Source organism: Doryrhamphus excisus, linkage group LG17 (assembly GCF_037039965.1).
Source record: "Doryrhamphus excisus strain RoL-2023G ecotype Guam linkage group LG17, RoL_Dexc_Guam_v1.1, whole genome shotgun sequence".
NCBI lineage: Eukaryota > Metazoa > Chordata > Actinopteri > Syngnathiformes > Syngnathidae > Doryrhamphus > Doryrhamphus excisus.
This window is the reverse complement of record NC_136373.1, coordinates 12,677,206-12,692,686: the sequence shown is the minus strand read 5'-3', so window position 1 is coordinate 12,692,686 and position 15,481 is coordinate 12,677,206. Positions and strand designations below refer to the sequence as shown.

Sequence of the window (15,481 nt, the reverse complement as noted above, 5' to 3'; positions counted from 1 at the left end):
AATACACACTTATATAACATTTTGTTTGTGGCGGCGGCTACACAACACAGTAACACATATCACGTCGCAGCCAAATAAATCACATAATCACTTATTGCTCAAACAGAACAATACATTATTTACACCCGGGATGATGATGATGATGATGCAAATCTCCTGGTACAAATGTCCTGTAGTCATTCATGGAAAATTGCTCCATCATTTGCTAATGACTTTCCTGCATGGCCGTTTTGAGGTCATTGAGTCAGCTCGCCGTGCCGCCTTCCCTCTTTCAAGCTTCCTGCTTCAATGTTTGAGTCGTGCAGAAAAAAAGAGGAGCGGGTCGATCACAAGACGAGTGGAAACAATGAGTCAGCTGATGGCCGTGATGGGGTACTTTAAAGCAGTGTTTTATGGCTTCTGTCGCCATTGTCTTTCAAGAAGCTGCACAGATATACGTATAGAACTTCCACTTCATTGACATTGAGTATTTAATGTGCCCTTTATCTGTCATTATGTCTCCCATTTACCGTCACAAGAAGGGACTTCCAGCAAATTGAATACAATTTTCCCTGAAACACATTAGCACATCCGTGTTATTGGATACTGATTAAGACGCAAACACTTTTCGGTCTCGATTCTCTGGCACACAAACACACATTTGGACAAAACTTACTGGACACCATTAAGAATTGTTCTGTGCTCAATGCACAATTAATACGTGTTGGAATGAGTTTAGTGTGGAAGAGTCCATTCTAAACAAGGTCTGGGCGATATAGACCAAAACTTATATTTAGGTGGAAGTGAACAAATGTAACAGTTATTGATTGTAAAAGTACCAGATGGAGGGGTAGGATTTAATAAGTTTTGCTTCTTCCTACTCCTTTTGGACATGTGGAACTGTGAACTGATTATGGGATGCATTCAATTGTAATCTGATGCATGTTCAAATGAAATAAAACTATTACCAAATAAATATAGGGAAAAGGTAGTCTTGCGGTAGTCTCTCTGAGGAGACTCGCTGTTAGCGGTAGTCTCGCTGTTGGCGCCTCCATTTCACGTTCCCCATGACGACAGACGGTAAACATGGTTGATACCGTTTGTCACTGTTCACTTCCGCTATGCAGCCTCTCCTTCTCCGTGGGGATCTCGGCATTGCGAACAGCTAACAGCTGCTCCCGAGTGTAAACAATGGAGCAAGAGGCAAGCTACAAATGTAACATCAACATCCATAGTGGCTTGCTTAAGGGGTCGGTGTGGCACAAAAAAACAATAAAAACGTAATAATAACGTAATACTAGCTTGTACTCAGCCGGCGCCACCGCATCAATCAAAGATCAAAGATATGAACGATATATATCGCCCAGCCCTACACTAAACAAATCCAACTATAGTAACCTTTGACAATCAATCATTCCTGGATGAAGAGACGCTAAAAAAAATACACTCCATCATCATGCAGAAAGTGTTACCAGTTGCAAAAGTCAGGTGTCCCAATACTTTTGTCCACATAGTGCCAGCTATTTACAAGTGCGTACAAGCTGAATAAGAAGGTGATTTAGATGAACAGTGATAGCTGTTGTCATCTTCACGTCTGGTCTCCATCATGTTCACTGTATGTGTGTGTGAGTGAGTGAGAGAGCGTGTTTCGGTGCAACACAATTCGAACATCAGGAGTGTGTTTATACACTGCAGTGCGAGTCCTGCACTGTTCTCCACATATGGCATGGATGTCTCCAAACGCCTCTAAAGTTGACACGGAGGAATATTATCACCATGGTAGCTTTAACTTCCCGGCGCTGAAGTCAAAGTGGAATTGTGGAGGAAAATCACAGCCTGTGTTGTGTGTGTGTGTGTGTGGTGCATTTTGAATGTAACAGTAAATCAGTGGTGTCCAAACTGCAGCCCGGGGGAGGTTTGCGGCTTGTGTTGTTTTTTATTGGCTCACATGACATTGTATAAATAAACTTAAACAAAAAAACTCCCAGCGAAATGGGAAGAATAGAGCAAAAAGGCAAAATGTAAGAATAAAAGGCTTAAGTTTTGATCCTAGTAACTAATACCAACAAATACGTATATTACAAGTCTCTTCAGCTGTTTTCAGTGATGTAGAGTGCACTGTTGACAGTTGTTGCTAGGCGGAATGCACTGGTGAGGTGTAACAATGTACAGATAGGTGACAATTGAAAGCAAAGACCCAATGTGTGTAACCAGCAGCTTCTTATTTTTCCGACAGAACAATGGTTCAGGTGAGAATGTCTTTTTTTTTTTTAGCTTGTCTCATAATCTTCTAGGTGTGTTTTTAGATTTGTTTTGGTGGCGTAAAAAATCTGCCGGTTGGAGAAACAGTGGGGAAAATATACCTGCAAGCTAGCTAGCTAGCTAAATGTTGATTTCAGTTGTTAATTTGTATGCTGAATCTCTTAAACTCTGTTTGTGATATTTAATACATTGTTGAATTGTACCCCATAAATAATTGATAGCATTAGCTATCAGTGTCAAAACACAAAATGAAGTAGCAATATTGTTTCTTTACTGTTCACAGGATTTTAGTGAATATTCCAGTAGTTTTCACAATATTAATTACTTTATCACTGCTGATGTCTTCGGTAGCGAAGTAGTAACATAAGTTATGATGTTAAATAATGATTTGTTTTTTTACCTGTTACTGAAAGTAAGCTAGCTTAAAGCTAACATGCTAGCCTCCAGTGCTATTAAGTGTCACACACTGGTGAATATACTCGGCTTCCTAGCTTGAAAGTAGAGTACGTAAGCTAATTTCGATGTGTGTATGTATGGTACCTTTCATGCTCGACTGTTGTAAGAGCAGCTACGTTGAATTTGTCACTTTTCTATACGTATGTACATTTACCGTGTATCCATTATTTAAGGATCTACAGGCACACATTGGCATTTTTCACAACTCTGCAAGACACGTCTCTCGACTATCTACAAATGCCAACATGTATGCTTACACTCCTGTTGTGGAGAACTGCGTGACTTCCGTTTGGAGGTCCTCTTGGATCCCCAAGCGATCCACGCCTAGTCATGCGGGCGGTCTGTCCGTGGCAGTGGGGGCACAAACGGACACAGGCTCCCTGGTGCTGTTGCGACCCCTGGAGAAGCTGTTCTGCTCCTTGCCGGTGCGGTAGGGCAGACAGAAATCCCTGAAGCATCTCTTGAAGTTCTCGTCCAGGAAGGCGTACAGAACCGGGTTGAGGCTGCTGTTGGTGTAGCCGAGAGCGATGCACAGATGCCAGCTCGCCATCACCAGGAGATTCTTGTTGTCAATTTTCACCATGGTCCTCACGATGATGAAGATATGTATGGGAGTCCAGCAGATGATAAAAGCCGCCACAACCACCAGGACCATCCGGGTGATCCGTCTCAGATTCCTATCCTTCTCTTTGGATCCGGAGAGGAGACGGACACTCTTGAGGCGCAGGATCATCAGACCGTAGCAGATGGTGATGACCAAGACGGGCACCAGAAAGGCGAAGATGAACACGCAGATTTTTGTCATGGTGTCCCAGTACCACTCCGGTTTGGGAAATATGATTCTGCAATCCACATTGCCTGGGGAGTAAAACGACTGCAATTGAATGGAGAGTCATGTGGAGAGGATAATTTAAGTTTAATAACCCAGCTCCAATGTCTTCTCTTCTACTGCCTCATTACTCCCTCAATTCAACAGAAGCACCTGCCACCAAAACCACTATAAAAAACACTTTCTGCAATTAAGCTAATTGTCTCCTGACTGTTGGATACACTGGATTCACAGTCGCCCTGTCAGTTGCTTGGATTATACTTTTATTTGTCATGTGTTAAACTCTGTGTAGCTGTACTCTAAGGCAATAATAACACTGCTGTGTAAGCAAAATGCTTCTGGATCAAAAGTAGTGATTTTTGGGGGGGGTTTAGGTCACTAATGCAGATTGGCTATAGTTTCCAGTATTGGGTCAAAAGAGGAAATGTATGCAAAATAAGGCAAAAACTGTAGTTTATCAGAATGTGTCAACCAGTTCCCAACCACTTCTATCTGAAAGCCTGTCTGCATATTCCAATAATTTCATTTTAATATGTCTAGTGTTTTGACTTTTGCATCAGATACTTATAAGCAGCTGGTGACAAACCTACAAAACCCTTGACTGCAGTATGTCACTGAAGATACCCTATTTACATCTGGATGCCTTTCCATTGAACTGTGGAGAAGTAAGTGATGAGCATGGGGAAGGATTCCACCAGGACATTGTAGCTATGGAGGAAAGATATCAGGGAAAGTGGAATCCATCTATGCTAGCTAACTACTGTTGGAATGTGGTTCGACAAAAAAACCCACAACAAACAAAAGCTCCTGTTCCCGTGTTGTTGTCTTTAGGTTTTAAAACTTCCAAACCCCAATTTCTCAAGGGAGGGGATCGTGATCTGCTTCAACATATCGGAGCTTCTGGAGCAAAAGAAGTGATATTTTTTGGGGTTTAGGTCACTAATGCAGATTGGCTATAGTTTCCAGTATTGGGTCAAAAGAGGAAATTTATGCAAAATAAGGCAAAAACTGTTGTTTATCACAATGTGTCTACACGCAACCAGTTCTATCTGAAAGCCTGTCTGGATATTCTAATAATTTCATTTTAATATGTCTAGTGTTTTGACTTTTGCATCAGAGTTTCTTAGAAACTACAAGGCAGATACTTATAAGCAGCTGGTGACAAACCTACAAAACCCTTGACTGCAGTATGTCACTGAAGATACGCTATTTGCATTCCCATCTGGATGTCTTTCCATTGAACTGTGGAGAAGTAAGTGATTAGCATGGGGAAGAATTCCACCAGGACATTGTAGCTATGGAGGAAAGATATCAGGGAAAGTGGAATCCATCTATGCTAGCTAACTACTGTTGGAATGTGGTTCAACAAAAAACCAATATTGGGTCAAAAGAGGAAATTTATGCAAAATAAGGCAAAAACTGTTGTTTATCACAAGGTGTCTACAAACATATTCCAATAATTTCATTTTAATATGTCTAGTGTTTTGACGTTTGCATCAGAGTTTCTTAGAAACTACAAGGCAGATACTTATAAGCAGCTGGTGACAAACCTACAAAACCCTTGACTGCAGTATGTCACTGAAGATACGCTATTTGCATTCCCATCTGGATGCCTTTCCATTGAACAGTGGATAAGTGTGAAGTATGATAGCTAACTACTGTTGGAATGTAAACAAAAAACCCACAACAGGTTTTAAAACTTCCAAACTGCCCAATTTCTCAAGGGAGGGGATTGTGATCTGCCTCAGCATATCAGAGTACATGTCGGAATTTATATTTCCCTTAATCAACCACAGCTCCCCAGTGTCTGCATCACTCATGCAGCCACAGCTCATAACCCGACCACAACCATGACTTGACTGTAGGCAAGACACACTTGGTATTCACTTGGGTTGCCAGCTGTTTATACATTCATACATTAAAGTGGACAGTAAATCTATACTGCTATACAAGCTGTATGCTGACTAAGTACGCTGTAAGTTATATCCAAGTTTGATTTCTGTGGTATTGTCCCGTGAGAAGAGGTGAGCGGTGTACTCGTACACACGAAAACTAACCAGTGTCACCAACAGTCTTAGCCAATGTTTTTACATGATTATTGGCTTCATTTTTTATTTACGTGTAATTCAACAGGGCTTTTCGAAACACGCTTGAGTGGCTTGTAACTACCCGTTCTTTATTGGAAGCCATTATATTTAGAAGAAAACATACAGTTGAACCTCCTGTGCCAAACGCAATCCATTGTTGTACACTTGACCGCCATTTTATTCCACATTTTGAAACCGTCTACATGTAGGAAATATGAATAATCAGGTTTTGGGTAAATTTAGGTTTTTAGGTTTAGGTTTTAGCAACATGCTAACTTTCTAAACTGAGTAACAGTACACAAAAGAACTATAAATGACAAAGCTGCAATATGAAGGTTCTTTTGGTGTACGGTTTGCCGAACAGAAATTTTGCATAATGTGCTTTTTCTACAAAAATCCTTCAATTCTTAAGACATTGAATGATACATGTTGATACACATTGGCTACTAGCCTTTTGTGTTTTGCTATTATTGGAAACCAGTCGTGGGAAGGCCTTCTCTGCTGGCCTAAACACTATCAGAATTACCAACATACAAGTACAACTTAAGTTCTAGTGTTTGTTCCCTGAAATTGTATTAATTTTTTACTTATTTTCCATTTCTTAGCTTGTTTCTTGGCTTTACTGCTTCCAATTGTGTGTCTGTCAGATATGTTTGTCCAATCAAGCTGCTTCAATGTGTTGCCATGTTAAGCTAATCTATCCTGAACTACTATATACTATTAGCAATGGGGATGATTTTTTTGTCATTTATTGTAGTGAATTTCCACTGAATAGGATTCAATATTAATAAACAGAATATATTTACAGTAATGGCATAGAAAACCTGTTGCTCACGTTCTAAATACTGTATGTATTAATAAAAATAACACCCCTTTAATGACTTTAACACACTATTATTCTTTGTTTATATCACATTGCGCAACACAAATACAGGATCACTGCAGCGACTCATAACATAGCAAGCTACCAAGCTAACTCGTTATCCTCCAATTTATTTGTTCTAACTTAAGTGTTTCAAACGGAGTGGGGACAACAGACCAAGAAATAAGCCAAAAACTTACCACTTCCACACGGAATGCGAGGGGAACCTGGTTCTGTATGTAACATTTCCAATTCAGCATCTATTATTGTCTACTTCAGTGGTGTGGTCCTGTCACTACCTAATGCTAACACTCATTTTGAAGCAGTATAAACCTAGCCTAATTGGAACCAGATTCAGATTCAGCTTAATGGTACATTTACATAATATACCCCATATCCCATTTTTTAAATAACTGGACACAAAATTTTAGCATTCGATACCAATGCCAAAAATAGTTTATAGCGGTTAGTTGGTTCCAGACACGATCACGATAATTGAATTTCCACAGTAAATTGAATATTTTTGTTGTTATAAAATAGACCTCTTTCTGACTTCCTAAATATGTTTTTTAAATTTAGGCCCAGTTATTCATTTAAGTCGGAATTTATTTGTTCTATACTTAAGAAGCCAAAAACTTACCACTTCCACACAAAATGGGAGGATACCTTTTTTCATTTTTATCATGTTGACCGTGATAGCTGACTTCATGACTTTATGCAGTATTAAGGTAATGTCATGCAAGGTAATGTGTCATCATTACAGCTGCCCAGTGACCAGACTACTACATATAACATGTATTTATCACATGTATTTCAATATGTTTTGATTAATAGATCACAGTCTACTAAGAAACAGCGATCACAATTTCGGAAGAAATGCGATATAGCGAGGGAGTGATAATCGAACCAGTAGAGTTAAGCCAAGAAAAGTTCTAAATTCGGTATGGACAGTACTTAAAAAATAAAAGAAAGAAGAAAAAGCTGGTTTCAATGTAGTTTTTGAGTGTTGTCATCGACTTGTTGTATTCTTGCATTGCTCACAAAATACATCATACTCGTATTAAACTCCAAATTTTTACGTTAAAATGTATTACATAAGGGTATGTGTATTGTATGCATGTACATATGCTAGAATGCCCTCTAAAGCATTTTGAACACAACCCAGATGGAGCCACAAATGTCATTTACAGTCTTTTACTGTGGCGCATATCTGATGGGATGCTATTATTTAACTCACCTTTGTCTGTCACCTTGGTAACAGCCATGACCATCACAGGGACGGCAACAACGGAGGAGAGGATCCAGATGCAGATGTTGATGATCTTGGCCTTGGCTGGCGTGCGGAAGTCCAGGGCCCTCACGGGGTGACACACGGCCACGTAGCGGTCCACGCTCATCATGGTGAGCGTGAAGATGCTGGTGAACATGTTGTAGTAGTCGATGGCGATGACCACTTTACACAGCAGCTGCCCGAAAGGCCACGTGCTCATGAGGTAATTGGCGCTCTGGAAGGGTAAGGTGCTGGTGGCAAGGGCGTCTGCTAGAGCCAGGTTGAAGATGTAGATGTTGGTGGCCGTTTTCATCTTGGTGTACCTGGTTGGGGGGGGGGCACATGTGAGCACTTTGGGGCTAGACAGTAGCCATGTATACATGGACCCAAATATTCCAATTCCATTCGGGTTATTTGCTCAAACGGAAAGAATCTAACCTTTGTATACACCTCATTCCGAAAGAAAAGTGCCAATCCGAATGAATTGTGATATTCCTTTCCCCAATCCGATTAAGGTATCTTGTACCCGCTCAAACGGAAAGTTGTCAGACTGCGTTCTTTCTTCTTCTGTTGTTTATTGGCGGTTGGCAAGCAACTTTCGTGTGCATTAGCGCCATCTGTGGAACAGAATCTAAACCCTTCTATACGCCATTCACAAGTCCATTCATTCATTCATTTTGTACCACTTTCGCGGGGGGTGCTGGAGCCTATCACAGCTGTTGTCGGGCGAGAGGCGGGGTACACCCTGGACTGGTCGCCAGCCAATCACAGGGCACATATAGACAAACAACCATTCACACTCACATTCATACCTATGGACAATTTGGAGTCGCCAATTAACCTAGCATGTTTTTTGGAATGTGGGAGGAAACCGGAGTACCCGGAGAAAACCCACGGGGAGAACATGCAAACTCCACACAGAGATGGCCGAGGGTGGAATTGAACCCTGGTCTCCTAGCTGTGAGGTCTGCGCGCTAACCACTAGACCGCTGTGCCGCCCTTACAAGTCCAGTTTTATTAAAAAAGAAAATACATATCTATATAAAACATGTGCCGAGCTTAATTATAAAATATTAGCAAGATTGAACTTTATCTTTTCCTGTTCCCGGGTGCGTTCTTTCAGCGAATGCTGAGATATGACGTAACACGCAGCTCCAGACGTTCTTTGATTTAAAAAAAATGGAGGCGAGCAATCGGCACTGGACTGCTGCGGAAAGTTTGTTTTTGATTCAAACTGAATTTCAAGACTGGACGAAGGAAAAACTGGCAATTATTCCAAGTTATTCCAGTGGAGTTATTCCAACAAGTGAAAGAAAAACTGGAGGAAGTCGGTATCACGTGATGTTGGTGTTTACGCTTTACTGGGCATGCCCCATTGACTATTCTGGTTGATTATAACGGCGCATGTAGACACGCCATTGGAATATTCCTTTCCATGTATACCATTGCTTTCGGAAAGAGAAAAACTCATGTAAACGTGGCTATTGTGTTTGTGTGAAACCAAACTATTGATTTAAGTCTCATTTCCTCTCTCAAAGCAATGAGAATAATAAATGCTTCGATGGAACTGAGAGCCTCTGTGCTCTGCCGTTATGACCACCATTAAAGTCCGCTTACTCATGCTCACGCTATGTCCCATTTAGTGGGTATTTTTTTCTTCTTTTTCGGACCATCTGAGCTGCATGCATGGTGACATTGGATAGCTGACGTTTAATCAACGAGCTTCCTGTTCATTTGAGCTGCAACACTTGAGCAAACAAATCAATGGGACCCCAACCATTACAGCCATGGATCATGTGTAATAGCCCTGCAAATAAATACATTGACTTTACAAAAATCATGACTCGACTGTAAATCAAACATATTCATTTTTCTTTCCGTGCAGTACTTTTACTACTTGTAATAATCACGAACAATGAATATTAAATATTTAAAATAAATATTAAATATTTAGAAATATTTATATTTAGTAATAATAATAATAAAATAATAATATTATTATTAATATAATAATAATATAATAATAATAATTATTATTATTCTATACTCTATTATTATTATTATTATATTATTATTACTATTATTAAATATATTATTATAATATTATATATATTATTATTATATTATATATATTATTCTATGCTAATAGAATATTACTACTACTACTAATAATAATAATAAAATAATAATAATAATAATTATTATTATTATTATTAATAATAATTATTATTATTATTCTATACTAATAGAATATTACTACTACTACTAATAATAATTATTATTATTAATAATAATAAAAATAACAATAATAATTGTAATATTATAATAATAATTATTATTATATATTTAGAAATATGCTGTCTAGAAATGAAACAATATGTTGCAAATGTGCTTCAACACAATTTTATCCCGATTGACAGGAAGTGATAGTTCATTCGAGTCCCACTCTCCTCACCTGACCACGCCGTACATGACGAGGACGTTCCCCAGTAGTCCCACCACGCAGATGAGCGAGTAGAGGGCGGTGATGCACACCGCGATGACGACCCTCGCCGTGTCCCGAGACTCCCGACCCACCGAGGCGTTGGTTCCGTTGGGCCCCACCAGGAGCGCATCGGCGAAGGTGGCGTTTAAAGGAGGTAACGACACGTACATGTCACCCGGGGGCAAAGTGGGGAACTCCATTTCTGGGTGGGTGGAAAAAAATTAAGGTGAGAAAAACGGCAAAAAAAATAAGAAGAGGTTTTATTTTCCCACGGCACCTGCGCGGTGGCGTACGGAGACTGCACGACTAAATAATCACAGAGCGTGGAAAAGCTCTTCTCTCGTTGTTTCTTTCTCTCTCCCACCAACCCCCCTCCACCCCCCACTCCTTTACTCACTCACTACCCTTGCTCGGCCACACTCTCTCCATAGCTTTCTCTCTGAAGAAAACCTCTTAATCCTGGTTCTCAAATGGGGGTTCCATAGTTCCCCTGGGAGTACTTGAAGGCACTTCACAGAAATTTTTAAATGTAAAAAAAAATGGAAATACAGAAAATATTATATATTTTTTTAATTTGCCTTTACACCAGTTCACTTTCTGACACTACCCTGCCATTGGTTGGCTATTGGGACCCAATCCATTCATTTTATACCGCTTATCCTCATTAGGGTGGCGAGGGTGCTGGAGCCTATCCCAGCTGTCTTTGGGCAAGAGGCGGGGTACACCCTGGACTGGTCGCCAGCCAATCACAGGGCACATATAGACAAACAACCATTCACACAAGGGGTGTAAGAAAATATTGTTTCGGCGATATGTCACGATTCTTCGTTCCACGATACTGTATCGATATTAAAAAGTAATGGTAACGGTAATGGTTTTATTTCATCTGAACCTGCATCAGATTACTATTGAGTGCATCCCATAATCAGTTCACAGTTCCACATGTCCAAAAGGAGTAGGAAGAAGCAAAACTTATTACAGTAAAGTCTTGTTATATTGATATTCTCGGGAGTCGGAAAAAATACCGATATAACCGGACTATCCATATATCCGATCCTGCGCCGAACTGCATTAAAAGTGGGCAATAATGCACTCGACATTGTTCTATAGTATAGAACATTGTTCTATAGTATAGAACAATGTCGAGCAGCTTAAATCAATCTTTGCTTAAGGATTTCAATACCAAAAAAAGAACACGGCAAACGGCTGCTTCCAGTCAACTTTATTTTTCACACTTCCACCACCAGAGCACAGCACACACACCGATTCCCGCACTTCCTGGTTCACAGGTCATGCTCAACCTGCCCCACATAGCTGGCCAAACACATGCCTGCAACAGAAGAACCAACTGTGTTCATGGTTTCTCTCGTGTGTATAGATTCTATACAGGCATGTGTTTGGCCAGCTATGTGGGGTGGGTTGAGCATGACCTGTGAACCAGGAAGTGCGGGAATCGCTGTGTGTGCTGTGCTCTGGTGGTGGAAGTGTGAAAAATAAAGTTGACTGGAAGCAGCCGTTCGCCGTGTTCTTTTTTGGTATTGAAATCCTTAAGCAAAGATTGATTTAAGCTGCTTTTGTATCGATATAAGCAGACCAAATTGGCTGGCGGGAGATGAAAAGGGCATCGTCGTAACCGGATTATCATAATAACCGGGTATCATACTAACGGAACTAATTATATCATAAAAGACTAGAAATTTGCCAGGAAATGAAAATAGTATCGTAATAAGTAGTAATTCGTTATAACCGATATCGATATAACGAGACTTTACTGTAAATCCTACCCCTCCATCTGGTACTTTTTTTTTAAAATAATGTACCTCGTACTGAAGTACGAGGTAATATGACCATACACGTATGATATGGATATTTTTAGGCATTTATCATAGACTGTATATGGTATTTATTCAAGTGCAGACACGGCAAAGGTTCATTTCTGATTTGAATTTAAACCTCCGATCGTTAGGTGGCAGCACTTACGTAGTCAATTAGGCAAGGACGTTGAAGGAGATTGACGAGTGAAACGTCCTCACACATAAACACAGTTCAACATGGCAGAATGCCAGCACATAACAGCGGCCCCTGCGGCGTACAAGGCTGAAGTGTGGACACATTTTGGATTTCTACACAAAGTAGGGTGTGCACAAATTGACAAAACCCATGCCGTTTGGAAAATGTGTTGTGTTTCCCGAATACACGACAAATCTGCGAGACACCATGAGGACCTGCCGCTAGCAAGCAATGTGAAGGTCCTTTTGTATACTACAAAAGTAGTACTGTGATATTGCAGGTATTTTGTTTTTCAAATTGATATCACTATTTTGTTAAATAATGGTTATTTCAAGCATCCTAAAAGGACTTTTTACTGATGTTAGTTACTTTGTTCCACAAAAATACTGTTCTGATGGTGGATAAGTCAGGGACTGTATACTCTGCATTTTTTCACAGCTAATAGAATGTGAGCATTTGAACAGGATCTTGAGACATCATTTCATTTATTTGGTTTTTATGGGTTTTTTTTGTAAATTTTAAGCTGTATGTTAAAGCTTTATTTATCCAAATGCAACCCTTTAAGTTTTTACAGAGGAAAGTTTGTGATACAGCATAACATACTGTTCTAATGGAATAAAAATGTGTTTAGTAAGTGCATATTGCTGGTGTAATTTTCAGGAAATAATCTTTAACTACAAGAAAAACAAAAAAAATATCACCTTGTTAACAGTATCATGATATATCGTATTGTGAGCCTAGTATCGTGATACGTATCGTATCGCCAGATTCTTTCCAATACACACCCCTAATTCACACCACACTCGCATTCATACCTTTTGGAGTCGCCAATTAACCTAGCTAACATAGCTACATTCCAACCTTTTTGGAATGTGGGAGGAAACCAGAGTACCCGGAGAAAACCCACACACGCACAGGAGAACATGCAAACTCCACACACAGATGCCAGAGCTGGGAATCGAACCCGGGTCTCCTCGCTATGTGGCCTGCACGCTAACCACTCATAGCACCGTGCAGCCTTTTTATTGATGAGCAATCAATTTCGGTTACAAGATGCGAGTTCCCAGCATGGCATCGTTGAAGATGGCTATTTTTTGGGGGTTGGGGGGCACCAAGGCACAGTCAGCGCAAACACACAGCACTGAAATGACAGCACAAGGGAATTTATTAACATTATTATTGTTATTTATGAGCAATTTTGCAAAAACCCGCGGTATCATACTTTCAGGCTACTGACGTTGCCAGACCAAAAACAGTAATTGTGTGTGTAAAAGTGTGTTAGAGTGTGTATATGTCTCTAGAAAAGAGTGTTTCAAACTGAAATATAAAGTGTATACTGCGCTACAGTATATGTGTGTAAATTACCGGGCACTTGTTTTTTGTGAGTTGTAAATATTTATTTTTCAAAAACCCTGATTTCATTTCAATTAGTTGTGGGTGTTTTTGCAAACCTTTATATATAAGTCACAACTATATTTTGTGAGGTTATTTGCTTAGAGAGAATGATCTTTGAGTGATGGGCAGTTTACCTTACCAATGTCTTCTTGTACATTGTGTTTGTTATTTATGCATTGAGGTACATTTTGTAGTGAGTTGTTAACAAAAAACATAATGCTTAATATCGACTACTCCAGGGTGGCAAACCGCGTCTCGCCCGAAGACTGCTGGGATAGGCTCCAGCTTGCCCAAGTGAGGATAAGCTGTATAGAAAATGGATGGATGGATAATACTTAATATACAAAAAAATTGGTAAAGCAAAACTATTATCCAGTCTTGGTTGATTGATGGTCCTATAAAAATAAATACTAAGGTTGCCCCAGGCCCCCACCTTTTGATGTTTCAGTATGTGAGTTAGGGGGTACTTTGCTGGAAAATATATTACACCAGGGATACTTTCCTGGACTCTAACTATAACTTATTTTTTTTAGCCTTTAGCCTTTCAGTCCGAATTTAAAAAATACATAAAAATTCCAGGGTGCCCCCCCCGGCCAAATCATTTGATTCTTCAGTGTGTGTGGTTGGGGGTAGTTGGCTGGAAAAACAATATAATCCACAGGAGGTACTTGGCTGAAAAAAGTTGAGGGCCACTGATCCAAGAGGAGTTGTCTCCAAGCGTGATCACTGTGACTTACCCAAAATAAAAACAGCAGGGAGCCATTCATGTTTTGCTGTTTGTTTTCAACTTAACCGGGAAAAAACTATTCCAACCGAACAATGGCAAGCCGGTAATTTAATTAATATTTTGATATGACAATCCCCTTCGTGTACAGTACCTGCTGGAGAACCCTGATCTATAAAGTATACAGTACATACTATATGTGTACTTTCATGATTAAAATTTGTATTATTCTTTATCAGATGGCACACAGTGAATTAAGTGAAACCAAAATTGCAGAAAAGCATATGCATTTCATGATGGAAATGAATAAGACCCTCAAACAATGCACAACAATGAGCCAGTTCCAGAAACAATACAAGCAGTTGATGTTTGCTAAATACAAGGATGAAGAGTCTTGAACCAGTCATGATGTGCTATACATATCACTATATTGACACTTACTATGGTACCCGTTATGTCATTGGATGCTCATATCACCTCGTACTTCCGTACGTGACAAAAAAAAATTGAAAAAAAGAAAAAACAAAACTTAAACTATATTAGGAAAGCAGGAAGTGAACAAATGTAACAGTTACTGATTGTAAAAGTACCAGATGGAGGGGTAGGATTTAATAAGCTTTGCTTCTTCCTACTCCTTTTGGACATGTGGAACTGTGAACTGATTATGGGATGCATTCAATTGTAATCTGATGCATGTTCAAATGAAATAAAACCATTACCATTACCAAATATGCATAATACTTCAATCCGGTCAGTAATATGTAGTTGTATTTCTGTGCTGTGGCTAGCTAATGTCAGTCGTGTAGTAGTCTACATGCTTTTTGCATGTTGACTCGGGTGTTGAGTCACAAAGTGAAAACACTGTGATATTGACTATGAGTCACTTGGAAAAATGGATGCAAGTCGCCCTAAAATTGGATGCGGCGATGTAAATCCAGCCCAATCTTTATGGCTTACACCATTCTCAGTGAAGCCTGGACAAAAACAAAAGAAAAAAAACCCTTAAACCATATTAGGAAAGCAGGAAGTGAACAAATGAACAGTTACTGATTGTAGTCATATCACCTCGTACTTCGGTACGGGACAAAAAACATAACCAAAAAAACTTAAACTATATTAGGA

The 15,481-nt window shown here is 39.6% G+C and overlaps 1 protein-coding gene across 1 annotated transcript; it reads right to left on the bottom strand.

Annotated features, from left to right (window-relative positions):
- Positions 1–865: 865 nt before the first annotated feature.
- oprd1b (opioid receptor, delta 1b) lies at positions 866–10,536 on the bottom strand. Its single transcript, XM_078797631.1, has 3 exons — positions 10,201–10,536; positions 7,713–8,068; positions 866–3,555 (listed from the first exon to the last, which is right to left on the bottom strand). Exons 1-3 carry the CDS (start codon positions 10,428–10,430, stop codon positions 3,026–3,028), a joined length of 1,116 nt encoding a protein of 371 aa, XP_078653757.1. The 5' UTR covers positions 10,431–10,536; the 3' UTR covers positions 866–3,025.
- Positions 10,537–15,481: the final 4,945 nt, after the last annotated feature.

Bases quoted from the DNA above. Each gene is read 5' to 3' on its own strand.
- oprd1b (XM_078797631.1), bottom strand. From the start codon at position 10,430: ATGGAGTTCCCCACTTTGCCCCCGGGTGACATGTACGTGTCGTTACCT. The intron at 8,069-10,200 runs GTGAGGAGAGTG...CCCCCCAACCAG, and splicing joins GTCATGTACGGCGTGGTCAG to GTACACCAAGATGAAAACGG. The intron at 3,556-7,712 runs GTGAGTTAAATA...TTTACTCCCCAG, and splicing joins TACCAAGGTGACAGACAAAG to GCAATGTGGATTGCAGAATC.